The 14,518-nt window shown below is 39.4% G+C and overlaps 1 protein-coding gene across 1 annotated transcript; it reads right to left on the bottom strand.

The window, feature by feature from the left end:
• Positions 1 to 5,880: 5,880 nt before the first annotated feature.
• Positions 5,881 to 14,260, bottom strand: kcnj12a (potassium inwardly rectifying channel subfamily J member 12a). The gene is made up of 2 exons (XM_084040070.1): positions 13,718 to 14,260; positions 5,881 to 8,338 (listed from the first exon to the last, which is right to left on the bottom strand). Exon 2 carries the CDS (start codon positions 8,186 to 8,188, stop codon positions 6,887 to 6,889), a length of 1,302 nt encoding a protein of 433 aa, XP_083896196.1. The 5' UTR covers positions 8,189 to 8,338; positions 13,718 to 14,260; the 3' UTR covers positions 5,881 to 6,886.
• Positions 14,261 to 14,518: the final 258 nt, after the last annotated feature.

Here is a 14,518-nt window from a genome sequence, read left to right as displayed (position 1 = left end):
CTGTTCTCATGACTTCACTGCTGGGAGAGACCCAGTTTTGCTGATTCCTATTTTTTCTTCTCAGTTACTGTGCGGTTTGCTTAAGTTTGAAGCTATTGGCTGTAGCTTATCCCAATACAATGGAGCTCACTGGCATTTAGTTTTGTTGTACTTGTTGTAACACTTTAAAGTTAATGCTTTAAGTATTATTTTCAATGTTTCTCCAATGATATTTTTATAGGTGTTTTGTGCACCACATAATAACTCCGAGCTCCATTGTACTGGGCTCAACAGCCCCTATCTCCAAACCTCAGTACTATATAATAACAGTGAAACTATGTGGATTGTGTTTATTGTGTTTTTGTGTAAACGATTCACCATATCCATCAGGGGAAATGGGATAGCTTACCCATTAAACATCCACTGCATGCATAGACAGGCAGAAGAGGATCATCTTTATGAAACGGTAAAAATGAAATGGAACTAACAATTCATGGCATGTGCTCTCAGAACTGTATATATGTTACAGTAGACTTGTTCTGCAGTACATAACTTTACCATCTTGCTCTTCCTTTCTCTCCTTCTCCAAAACACACTGAGGGCCTTTGGGCAAACATAGGTAATTACCAAGGGTTGAGAGCCAGGAAATGAGAGTGGGCCCTTTATGTCCCCTCAGGTTGTCCATTCATGTTTCTTCATGAATCAGGATAGACTAGAGGCACCTACTGTAACCGAGAGAAGATGAGGCACATAATGTGTTGCCATGTTTAATGCGGCACATGACGCTTTTCTCAGGTTAAGAGAAATGGCAGCCTTGTCAAGAGAGGACGTTGTCATATGTTGCACGTTGGCCATACATAATCTGTCAACGTATAAAACAAATCCAACACTTCCCTCAGCACGGTGTGAACATGGTCAGATATGTTTGATTGACATCTCTCTCACTTTCCTGTGACATCATATACTAGTACAGAGGTCTAGTTAGCAAAGTGGAAAGTGTGCTGGGCCTTTAACACTTTTGATATTCATATTTTTCTAAGTTAGCCAAGCTGGTTACTTAACAAGTACACTTGAGACACTTGTGATTTGTTTGGCAAAACACATACTTTGTATCTCTTTGAGGAATTACTTAATTTATACATCAGTATGTGCCAAACATTGCTCGTCTTAGATAGTACTATCTATTACTCATATCATATGTACATTTTGGACTATTAATACTATCATACTTGAATTTTTTGCACAGATCTTGACATTCAAAATCGCCTATAATACATATTAAATATACCAATATAGTTATTCATCTGGTCAATTTATTTATATCTAGTGATCTGTAAAACAAATGTAATTGTATGTAAACTATAATGACACTATATTTATAGTCATATAGATATGAATTCCTTCATAGTAGATCATAATATCAGTGCAGAATAGGCATATTTATAATATAGAACTCCTCCAGAACACATCTTTGATTGAGTACAATGACAGGAAATAACAGGGAGTACTTTAAGCTGTGAAAGAGTTGGTCAGAGAGCCACATGCGGTTTGACACTGAAGAGCTTTATATAGCCCCTTCAACACAATTTCTCCTCATTTTAATGTCATCGAGAGTCCAGGCTGCAGGGAGTTGGTTTCAGCATTAATTATATGGGCTGGCTGGCAAAGGAAGGCTACTTCGTTGCATCCTTTCACATCCCTTAACTGGCTCCAGAAGTCTTCTGTAGGTGTAACGCTTTTTGTTGTGTATCATGTGTGCAAAATGTGAGTCCAGGCCCCAGCTGGCTTAGTCAACTGTTCCCTGGGAGTCACAGCAGGGACATTCCCATGGGATCCTGGGTGTCAACTTGCTGTTGCGTAATCTATTTATTTTTTTATATATAAAACAAAATTACAACATTTTCCATTGGTCATTGGTCTGTATTGAAATATGTGCCTGGTTGGTTCCTCAGCCTCACTCTGTTTATTTTCTTCTGGACAGCAGGCTACGTAGCAACAGCTTCCATATGGTAATTAATATGTTTTATTTGCTGGAGCTGTGAGGGTGAAGGGAGAGGCTGGTGTACCAGTGGCTCTGGGATACAGACAACGCCATTATTGAATAGTAGAAATAGACGATATTAAGTATATAAAAAGTAATTTGCTCATCTTTCTGGCAAAATCTAGCAACAAACAGCACTTATACACCTTGGAGTCATATACATAGATACATGGAAGCACAATAATACTAAGCACAATAATACCATGAGCTTCTTCCTGCTGAGAATGGCTTAAGTAACTGAACTCATAGTCTACCCCTCCCAATGAGCTATCCTATCTGAATGACATGTCCATGGGATTACATAGCAACCATCCAATCTAAAGGGCAGTTTTCTCCATGACATGCCCTTAATTATCCAGGACCTCTTGGTGTCTTAATTCTGCCATGACAGTTCACTAGTTTGACATCTCGGCGACCAAAAGATGGCTCACTTTCAGTGTCGAGTCAAATTCTCAGTTCCACAACCCATGTGACACTGATGAAAAAATCTATAATGCTGTCATGCCTTAGGCACTCATTAACACTGCCCACCACTAATCCCGAAAGCTTCACTTCTACTTTATATTTGTGACACCAAGGCACACAAAGCCTAACATGCACGGCCCAGTCTGTGTTACATAATCAAACGTTGCAAACGCTTACAGCATGGCCTCTGTGATCCCAGTGTCAGTTAGTGCTGAGACCCAATGCCTGAGCTCAGCACAACCAGTGGCCAGCATGTTAATCCCACATCTGCCGCTCACTGTGGGTGATTTAATCACCCCAACCTGAATTATTTAGAAAGAATTGATGGCCGCAGATCTCGTGCAAAGAGTTGAGGATTATTCAACACCAGTCAAAATGTGTTCCATGGTGCTGATGAAGGCATTATACTCTAGCAAGCTTGGGTACTTGCATAACCTTTTCAACTCTTTACTCTATAGAGGGCCCTGTTACAAAAAATGCCTAGCCCGTTCTCATTCCCAGGACGTCAAATAGCGATGCTAAGTCATGCCCAGGCTTTTTATGTAACTTTGTATGTAAACCACTCCCGTCATCATTAGATGCGGAGGGAAAAGTTGTGATGACATAAAAAATCCCATAGTGTTGAGTATATATAGTTTATATATTTTAAGCCTAACCATGATGTATTTCCTAAACTAATGGGTTTCATTGCCTAAACATAAACAGTAAAACAATTCACAAAATGTAACCACTTTTACTGTAACTGTAATATTTCATAGTTGGACATGCTGGGCTACCTAGTGCATTAGAAAGGGGGTCCAAAACTACAGTTGGGAGCGTCAGTTTGTGTTTCTCCTACCTTGATATGCTGAAATGACTTCAGTAAGAAGGCATAGTGAAATTGAGTGCTTCAAAACATTTTCCTCAGTTCTGAGGTAGTAGAGTAATAATGATCTCTCATGTGTTGTTCCCCCATTGATCTGACAAAGTCAGCTGCAGGCCTCTTGCCTAGTTCAACGGGGCCAAAAGGCCCCTGGCCACTGGTTGTTTGTGTGTCACAGTGATTAATTGATGAGCCTTCCCGAATAATTGGACCAAGACCAAGAAGTCATCTCACTGTGGCTACTTCATTCTTGATCTCTCATCTTAAACCACCCCTGGTGATATATTACCTCAGCTACCACTTCATCCATTCATTATTCAAGGGTTTGTATTGGATTTTATATTTCAATACCGATCATGGCTGGTGGACCAGTCTCAAGAAAAGAGATAAAACAACTTTTTTTTCACGGTTAGTTTTTATTTGAATAATTTAAATGACTTTGAATTAAAATCAAAAGCCCGATACGCATTTTGCTGGACATAGGAAGACTTCTACAGAGGTCAAAAGTTTTTCCAATCATCCCTTTAAGAGAAATACCTGTTTAATCATGAGCATCTATGCTGAAATGAAACAACAGAAATTAAATCATTCATAAGTGAGACAAGAATCATATTTTTGCCTCTCAATAGTGATTTCATTGTAGAACTCAGATAAATAGATAAATATTGATTGCTGTATTCTATCAAAAAGAACTTTGTATAAAAATAAGCAGGTTTATTCAGCCTGGCTGCTCCCTTTTTATGTTACTATGTTTTTACACTATAAACCTTTATATTTAGCTAAAACATTTGTGTGTTTCTTTGTTTAAGGGCTCAGGTGGGCATCATCAAAGCTCAAACAATCTCCGAAAAAAATGATCCAGTAGAAATGCTTCACCCTTTTGTTTGCCACTAAGTAGGTGCAGAGACTTCACACATCAGTGTATTGAACCTTCCCAGAAGGCAATAAAGGCATAATAAATGTTATGGGTTGGGTAAAGAAGTAGCTTCACTATCTAACCAAAAAATGCTCTTTATATTTTACTACATCCCACAATGTTCTAAAAAGCAACATGTAACCAAGAAATATCATAGAGTCAAGAATACCGAGTTAAATGACTATTGGGAAAATTAGTCATCGTGACCAACATAACGACCATTTTATGGTTCTCGTCTGTGTTCATGTACATATGTGAAAAGTTAACAAAAGAATTTCCACAGGGACATGACATCCACATTTTAGTGAGGTAATAGATGAACAATATTTTGTGACACAACATAAACATGTTGAGGTTTGAATGATAAATTATGACTAGGCATCTAGAATAAGGGATATTTCCAAAATGCTTTTGTTCATGCCAAAGGGTAAAAAACATATCATGCATTATAATGTCTCTTAAACTATTGTGTATAGTGATAGCGAATTATTTAATCTATGGCTAGAACTTAAATGTTAAGTTGATTTGTTTTTAATTTATAATTGCTTTAATTGATGGCATATTTTTAGGATTAATCTGTAAAGAGACCATTTGCAAACTGGAGACTCGAACACCTTTTTGCAATATTTTTGGAAGATCACCTTGGGAACAATCACTTCAAAACTTAAGTCTGAGCTACACTCATTACTTTGGTATCAAATCGGAGAAATCACATGCATACAAGTACAATAAAAACTAAAGAATGTGGGATCATTCTCCTCACACCATGCCTCTCGTTTGTTATCTGTGAATCAAGAATAAATAAATGTGCATGTTCAGTGTATTACAAGAGAATCATTAAGGATATGCTTAGTAAAATGAATTCAGAAAGGTGTGCTTCAGTTTTTATTGCTTCCATTCAGACCTTGGTCAAGTTCTAACCCATTGAATTAGCATATCACTAAAATGTATTTAGCTGTCTACAGTATGTTTGTTTGTAAATGCCAGAAGAATCAAGGAGGAAGCTATTTTCTCTTTCTTTTACTGTTGCTCATATCCGTTTGAACAGCAATGGCAGTTATAACAGATTTTAGCCAAACAATTTTATTTGTTGCAAGGTAAACGTTTAAAACAGAGATCTACTCTGTTATTAATAATATAAAGAACAGTTATTTACCCACCATTGATGTAAAATTAATACAAATGTAAGGCCGTAGGGACTATTGTAACCTTATGAGCATAATGGTTCGTTTAGCATTTGGAATGGATATTTGTGGGATGGTTAGCACTATTTCTTATTCTTGCATTCCTTCTGTGTACATTTGAAATTTTTTAGAGATGTGTGAAATTTTGACTACAAATGTATTTATTCTTGTCAAATAGATTTGAGAAACATTACAGTTACTTGTAGAAACTGAGCTTATGCATGTTTTAGATTTCAGGCTAAAACATTGATCATTGCAATGTCATAACATCATTTCGTGTCTCACATAACTGTTAACAATATGCATAGATTAATTTTGAAAGAAGACAAAAACATTGTGTGATCAATTTATGCCAGTTTGTTTAGGTTTGAATCCCCATATGGAAGAAAACTTAATGTCTGCCAGCATACAGATTTAATTTGAATTTGTTGATAAATGAACAGTTCACTTTAAGGTGCATTTCTTTGTAGGGTTACAAATTACTGCTATTCAGTGATTATTCTTTCCAATACAAACTGGGATATTGCAACCTATATCTTGCAAAAAATAAATTCTATGAAACTACAAAACTTTTTTATGATGGTTGTCCACCATTTGTGCTTTAGTTTTGTTTTACCTGACTACTTATCAATGTTTGTCAATGACATAATGGTAGGCCAGTGCAGCCAAATCATGATGTTGGTGGCTTAAGATGTTTATTTTTAAGATAAGGTTAAAAGAAGTGGCATTATAAGATTATAAATAGAGTGTTTCTTTATGCTATTTCATTTCTGTTCAACACATTCCTATTGATTCTTTGTAGTGTAATCAGTTCTGCCTACACTGGTAGATTTTGGGATCCACCAATACTAAAGGGAAGGTGTTGAATTATGTTGTTCTCCGTGGCTCACGGTCAGATGTTTTATCACGGCTCATTGCATTTGAATGCTGCAGTGCACGCATTTTCAATGAGTCACTGAATGCAGGTCCAGCACATTACAGCAATGCGAGCCTTGTAAAACTATTATTTGTGCCCAAGAACAAGTTGTAATAGCAACTTATTTATTATTTTTTCAGGTGTTTTTGGAAACTGATACTGCACACAAAACATAACTTACCTAAGCAATGTATTTACACCTATTTGATTATAAGGTTCTGTCATAATAGTTTTTGATGCTCTATAATTGAACACTCTTAACTCAAAATTACCATTTGAAAAAAGATTCAAGTTTCCATTCAGGAAGAAGGTCTTTCCCTAGCCTTTTCCTTGATTGAGGACATTCCTTACCACAATTTTCTAAGCTTTTCCCCATTCTTTCCAGTTAAGTCCCTTTCACCGTTGTCTTATTTCATTTCCAATCTTTCACAGTAGTCAGTTTTTCCTATGGCACTTTGCATTGTTCTGCATTTTACCCTTGGATACAGTTATTGAAAGTTGACCCAGGGTCAATGGGTAGAGGTCATATTTCTGACTCTCTACGATATGACCTTTGATCCAGAGCCCTGGTGGCCTGTAAGCGTTCAAACTCATGTCGGCTGTTCCGGTCTGGACTGAGGCTCGCCAGTGCCCTGCTACCACCGCCAACATCCTCCTCCTCATCATCGCGGCTTATGAAGGCCAGCTCATTTTCATAGCAGAAGGAGTTGGAGCTTGGAACTAAGAACTTGTTATCCACCATGTCCTTGGCACTGCAGCGGGGGGTGGACGGCACCTCGTAGGTTTTGTGAAAGTGAGAGTAATCCACCTTGTACAGGTTCTTCTCCTCAAACAGGACTGGCTCGAAACGGTGACCCCAAAGGACCTCAGAGGCCAAGTAGGAGCTTCGAGCCTGTGTGGTCATGGCGGTTGCTTCAACCATCCCCTCCAAGATGACGACGATCTCAAAGTCTGCTGTCTCTAAGTCCTGTTTGCTTATCCCAAACAGAGGGCTCTCCTCATCTATCTCGTGGAGAATAGTGATGGGTGAAACCAGAAAAATCCTATCCAGGCCTTTATCAAAGCCCACATCAATGTCGATCTGGTCTAGAGGGATATATTCCCCCTCATCAGTGATCCGAGCTTTGATGAGCTGTGCCCTGACATGGGCCTCTACAATGTGGCTCTTGCGAAGGTTCCCTACCCTCCACATGAGGCACAGCTTTCTGTCCCGCATGGCAATGACAGCATTGTGGCTAAACAACAGTGTTTGTGCTCGCTTCTTAGGTCTTGCCATCTTGGCCATGATGGCACCAATCATAAAGCAGTCAATGATGCAGCCCACTATGGACTGGAAGACCACCATGAAGACAGCCACTGGGCATTCTTCAGTCACACAGCGATAGCCATAGCCTATTGTAGACTGTGTTTCAATGGAGAATAGAAAGGCTGCCACAAATCCATTGACCTGTAAGACGCATGGAGTGAAGTTGTCATCTCCGGCAGGGTTATCAAGATCTCCATGCAGTAAAGCAATAACCCAAAAGGCTAAGCCGAAGGCCAGCCAGGATAAAACAAACACAAGAGTGAAGACGACCAACATCCATCGCCAGCGGATATCAACGCATGTGGTGAAGATGTCCGCCATGTAGCGCTGCGACTTGTCTTCCATGTTGGCAAACTGCACATTGCACTGGCCGTTCTTTTTGACGAAGCGGTTGCGGCACTTGCGGCGTGTGTGGATCTTGCCATTGCCAAAGCCGTTCATGCCATGCATGTTCGTGAGGCGGAGGCCCTCTTCCTCGGATGACACAATGCTGTAGCGGTTGATCCTTCCCACACTCATGCTCCCAGTGGCGCCTCCAGCTGCAGTGCCAGTGCAGGAGGATCGGCCTGGAGTGATCAAGGCCCCTCACCGCTTGATCACTGGCTAGGTTGCATTTTAGTGAGTCATAGATAGGGAGCTGGGTGGGAGGCTTGTGCTTTAATCTGATCCCTGTAGAGAATGTCAGGAGAGGAGAACAATGTAAGCGTCTTTGAAATAATGGTCAAAACACACCATAACCGTGTACAAAACATCACCAAAAGAACCAACCATGAAAGCTTTTAGTGGCTGAATGGCAAAACCTTGTAAAACATACATGAAATAGCTTTGCTACTGGTCCCTGATATTAATAGATCTTTTCACTGAATGAGCACAAATGACCAGTTCACCATACATTTATTTTATGTGTTCTTATTTGAATGACATGTTGTGTTAGATATTCCTGATAAACCTGCTTTAGACAAGGTTGATTTGATTTCTCATATATTATCTCATATTTGACCATTAGTGTGGCAGTTTTTGTGTGAGGTTGTCCTCTCGCAAACTCTGATAATGAATATAATAGGAAACAATAGGGATTATGATAATTGTGTGAACAGTTGAGTTTTTCTGCTTTATGAGAACACTTTTCCAAGATTTATAGTGTTAGTATCTATTGCAAGGTTGCTTCAGTTGATATAGACTCCTCCCTGCCATCTTGCTCTCTTTAAACATCATGAATCCAAATCCAATTGGTCCTAACTGAAGGGTCCTCATGTCTTTTGATGTTGATTGGGTAAGTGAAGAGCTGGCCTCACAGCAGATCCACTTCTGTCACATTTCCTGTGCTTTTCTATTTCAAATTCTAAAGACGATTTGCAGCGGAGACTCAGACATCACCTACCAGATTTGTATTATTCTGTAAGGTGAAAAGAAAGAGACTATCATCAGTTTATAAAATGAGGAGGGCTGTCATATTGTAGTCCTTCTAGTGATAGGGAAGGCTATCACATGTTAGTTTTCAGCACGTCTTGCTTGTATTTATAGTTCATCAGCAGCATGGCATGCAGTCATCACATATCCAACAGACAATCTGCGCTCTTCTATTTCTGTTGTGGTCTAAGTTTGCCATTGTCCTTTCACTAAAATACTTTTGGTTAGGGGAGTAGAGAGGGTTGTGGGTGTGTGTATTTAAACATACTCCTAGGAGACATGTATGTGTGCCACTGACTCCATGGACATGCAAGTCCAGATGCTGCGTATAAGGTTATGAAGGACGATTTATTTGACCTCATTCTGTATAATGTACGGTATTATTAATCATGTTGTGTAGATGAGGGTTATTTAGAGCACCTTCCCATGGTGCACCATACAAGTAGGTAATAGATTTCTCCCCTGTGCAATGCCCTGTCTTACATATGTATTGTAATTACATGCTGGAACTTTAGCTTACAAGAAAATTACAATATTTTACCTGTACAACACACTCGATAATGTCTGTCAGGATGTTAGTTTGGATGTGATGAATCAGCAATATGTCAGTGCAACTGACAAATGGTTATCTTGGTCAGTCGACAGATAACCACTGCGCTCGATGTTGAACCTCAGGGTCAAGGAATTTTGCCCATGGGGGTTGGACTGAGGCCCCTCTGGGTGCAGACAGTTTTAATCGCCTGGCTACATCCGTTCTGTGTCTGCTGGCCTGATTTCGGGCCCTGAAGACTCGACAGTTCACTCATGTGCATTCCCAAATCCCAGGTGCCCTGCCGTCTGCCACACACTCACGCTAATGCTATACTCCCTCACACTCTTTCAGGTGGAAGTTCTACTGATCTGTAGCCAGATTACCTCATGCACAATCTTGAAATTGTCCCTTAGGGGTCAAACATATACCTGTATCAGGAAAACATACTGTAGCTTAATGTTGTGTTCTATTTATATACTCTTTTTGCCTTTTGACAATATCCTGTATTCCCAAGAGAGCACAGCTCTTAATGCTAAAAATAGTAATCCTGCTGCTCATCTCAAATCTATTAATATGTCAAACAAACTAGACGGTCTCATTCTTTCTAATTGCATCGAGAGCTTGATTTACAGTTTAATTAGGTATTTTCTCGCTCATTGGCTCACAAGTGTAATGGCAGGTAGGTCTGGCTCTCTAGCATAACCACACTGAATGTGTTACATAATTGAGATGGATATTGAGCCTGAACACCGGCTCAGTATTTCACATTATACATCTTGGTCTCTACACTAAACGCATGACCTGAGCAGTTCGACATGGTGCACAGTCTCCATATCATACTACAGTTGTTCAGTGTCAAGTGTCCATTGAATTGGACAAATGAAAGTAAAAACCCTCCCTGCATCCTTGGAGTCATTAGATAAGTGCTAAGAGTCTCAATCCATGCATAAAGGCTTTGCTGTAGCGACATGGGAAGCTCTTTAAATCAGATCATCCCTGTGAGAGGTTGTGCACCTCAGGTTTGATGGTGCTTTAATATTCATCTTTTTCATCAGCTCTTTGCCTTGGATTTGACGGTACGATACCAAAAAGTTTGCTATTAGATTAGGTAACTGATGGCAGAACAGCTATGAACCTTAGTTGTCTTAATTCAATTCATTTGAATTAGAAGGTGACTAGGTAATCCGTAGTTCTTTAGACAAATTTAGAACAGGTAGAACATACTCATACTGGTTTTGTAGGTGGAAAAATAGGCATTTTTTGGTAAATATACATCTGCTTTAGTATGGTTTTTACCAATACAAATTAACCTGCAATGGTAGTCATTGTTTTAAAATTTAAACAAAAAGATACACACATACCCAAAATAGAAAAACATAGGACTAGAACCTACTTCTATCCACAAATTAAGTTTTTTTTTTTAAAATCATGCAAACAAACAAAAGACAACAGTTAGATAAGCTTACAGGTAGATGTATTTATTATCTAGTTTAGGCCTTTTATTGTGAGACATGTCAATCAGTGTCGAAGTGATAGCTGTGTTTTGGTGTTAAACCTTTTTTTGGGGGGAGGTCAGATTGTGTAATGCTGTAATGCTAATTTCATGAATAACCTATAGTGTGTTTGTTTGTGTGTGTGTGTGTGTTCGTTCTTGAGGACCTGAGCAGAGTGACTAAGGGAGATGATAAGCTTGCAGCTGATTAGGATGAATAGAATGAATAATTGGATGTGCAAAATAATGGCAGGGTTTTAGAGGAGCGATGAGTTGTAGTGGGCGAGGGTACTCCATCTCAAGACAAGCATGCAGGAAACTGAGCTCAGCTACAACAATCCCAGCCCACCTCCCAAGGCCATTGTGAAGGAAGAGCCCAGGCTCAGGTGTCATTGTATTTTCCTATAGCTCACCACACGCAACTCATCTCTTCTCAAGTAACCATCAGGTATTTTCCTATAGAAAGTAACACCACTTAACCATGCAGAGATGTCTGATTGACAGTATGTTATACAAAGTAGCTCAAAGGTTTTTGTTGTTTTCAAATCTAATGCAATAACTTACACTATGTCATTTGGAAGGCTGTTCATAGTTCAACTGCTAGACAAAGAGATGTGTAACCAACCCTGGAGGCTGTTATACTCGGTATGTAGGACATCCCCTGCGCTGAGATGCCATGTCAGGTGGTTGTTGAGAGAAGTGGTAGAGAGAGGTATTCATAAAGAACTGAGTCACCTTCTCACATTGTTATAACAGCTGGTGGATTATATGTAAGTAGAACAAAATGTGTAGTTTTTTGCTACGTGCACCTGTAGCTTTTCCACCGTTCAAACACCTGGTTCCCATTGATTGATCATTCCCACATGTGAGCTTCTCACTGGGCTTTTTTGATCTTTATTTGTGCCATTTTTTAATTACTTGTACCCATTCACAAAGGCTGAATCACCCATATTAAACCTGAACTCTGTAATTTCCAATTTTAAGTGGCACCTGTTGGTTTGAGCTCACAACGGTAGATATATTTCTTTTTTCCAATACTGCTCAATGGTCATAGGAGAAGAAGCATAAGCTGCAGTCCACGTGTTTGATATGATATTGTGCCTTTTTTTGTGGACGTGTTTTATTTTATGTTTTCAGAGTGTCCTACTGCATGCTAAATACTCCCTTTTGGTTCATAAAAGTGTATCAAACTGAACTACGCTGAGATGAAAAGCCGGATGAGGTCATTGAACTCTCAGCCAATGCTGAATAATCTTCGTTCTCTTCATCCTCTGTCTCTTTTGTAGCCTCACATCAGTGATTTCTTTACACAGATAGAACAGTGAAGCAACCCTTTTATCATGTGTTATCATTAATACCTGCTCATGTCTGTCCGCCACTACAATTATACTAAATTACAAGCTATTTAGTTATCTGATGTAACACTCCCAAGATAATTAGATGCCAGTGCTCAAGTGGTAACCAGTGCTTTTTATGTTCAAGGTGTTGAGGTTGAATTGGGAAGATGTAATGCAGAAATTAGTGTTTATTTACGTTGACTTAATTTGTTTCATCCAGGCCTTATTTTGATTGTTAGAAACCTATTTTTTTAAACTAAATGAACGGACCTTCCGTCATTAATTTTACTATATAAAATCTGAAAAGTTCCCACAATTTACCAGATTTGAAGGTTGCATCCTAAAATAACTTATTATTCTCTCTCCAGACTTCTTTCAGGCATTTTTCATAAATTGTCATTTCATTTTCACCTTTTCATTTTCTGTGGACTCAAAAATTGAGTATTTGATCATTTCAGAAGTACTATTGTCAACAAAATAACGCATTTATATCCTATCACCCTGCTCTCTCTCTCTCTCTCTCTCTCTCTCTCTCTCTCTCTCTCTCTCTCTCTCTCTCTCTCTCTCTCTCTCTCTCTCTCTTCTGTTTTTGTGAACAGGCTCTGATATGGTTCGATGCATTGTAGAAATGAATCCAATGTTATTGTGGACTCAAACTTCCTAGTTACATTTTGAGTTTGTTGGTTTGTCCCGTAGCTGTTACATGTCCTACTTGTCTATTCCAAAACCTAAACTAAAGACCAAAGGTGATTAACCCTGCATGGGAGTCTTAATAATTTAAAATATCATGTCTATCAACAGCTTCTGCTGTTGTGAAATAAACTGCGCACTTGTAAGTAGTGTTCACTAACTCATTATTTGCTGTTTTGGCTTTGTACTTCAGTCGATTTGAAATGAAACAATGAGACTAAAGTAATGACTTTCAGCTTTAATTTGTGTTATTGACAATCACATCGGATGAACAGTCATGTAATTTTAGCGATTTTTATACATTTTCTCCCAGTTTTGGGGGGACAACTTTTGTTTGGACAAAAAGATTAGCTAAAATAAAGTCAACATATTTAATTTGGTTGTAAATACCTTGCAACAGATGATGTTGAAATGGTTTATGAATTGATAGTGAGATGTCATATTCAAACAGGTTGACCATAGATGTGCTTCAAAGAGGATGCTTGAAAGTATACATCATGACACATAAAGACCAGTAACATCTGACAAATATTGATTCTGATAATCAGGCTGCAAGTTTGAGGTGAAGTTTTCTGTCCTGCTCTTACCTTTTTTTCCCCCTGTCCTGGCTGCAGAAGTAAAAGGTGGTATCTTCTCTCCCAGTGTCCCTGTTAACCAAACTGAGGCATTCTTTGCGTCTGCCACCGCAGCTGCTCCTTCTTTGTGTGTTACTCTAATACCGGAGAACGCCACTCCACCATCTTCAGCAAAAGGCACAGACCCTGTTTGAATTTCTTCATCCTTGCTTGAACTCGTGTCTCTCTCTCTTTTTCAGGTGCTGCAGCAGGCAGAGATATAACGCAGTTCAGACCAAACTGAATCACACCAGAACCTTGGGCCAAGCTTTTTGCTCAGTCGGTGCCCGATGTGCAACGCAGGTACGAAACGTGAAACAGTGATTATCCCTGTGAAAATTCATGCTTTTGTATCTCCATCTTCTGAGGCAATTTCTTCAGCTGGTCTTCTGCTCATCTTTTATCTTCGGTAACATAAAGTCTTTCTTTCACATTTGCCATAAAACTGCACAATACTCCCTCACTGCTCATTAACTGAACATCTCTATCAATCTTTTGCAATCTGATCTAGTTGGAGTGCTGTTCTCTCTTACTCACTCGCCCGCTCTCTCTCTCTCTCTCGCTCGCTCACTCTCTCTCTCTTTCTCACACTCTCCCTGTGACTATTTCTTCGCTCTCTCCCTCTCTCTCCTCTCTGTCTCTCTCTCCCTCCAGTGGTGTCACAGAAGCTGCCATTTACAGCCTCCCCCCTCCCCCCTCTGTTTTCTCCTCCCCTTCTCTCTCTCTCTCTCTCTCTCTCGTTGTCTCCCGCCCCCACATCATGGCACTACCAGT

The sequence above is a fragment of the Eutrigla gurnardus genome (genome assembly GCF_963514095.1).
Source record: "Eutrigla gurnardus genome assembly, chromosome: 22".
In the NCBI taxonomy this organism is placed as follows: domain Eukaryota; kingdom Metazoa; phylum Chordata; class Actinopteri; order Perciformes; family Triglidae; genus Eutrigla; species Eutrigla gurnardus.
Note: the sequence above shows the minus strand (reverse complement) of the source record. Positions and strands in the feature narration are given on the sequence as shown.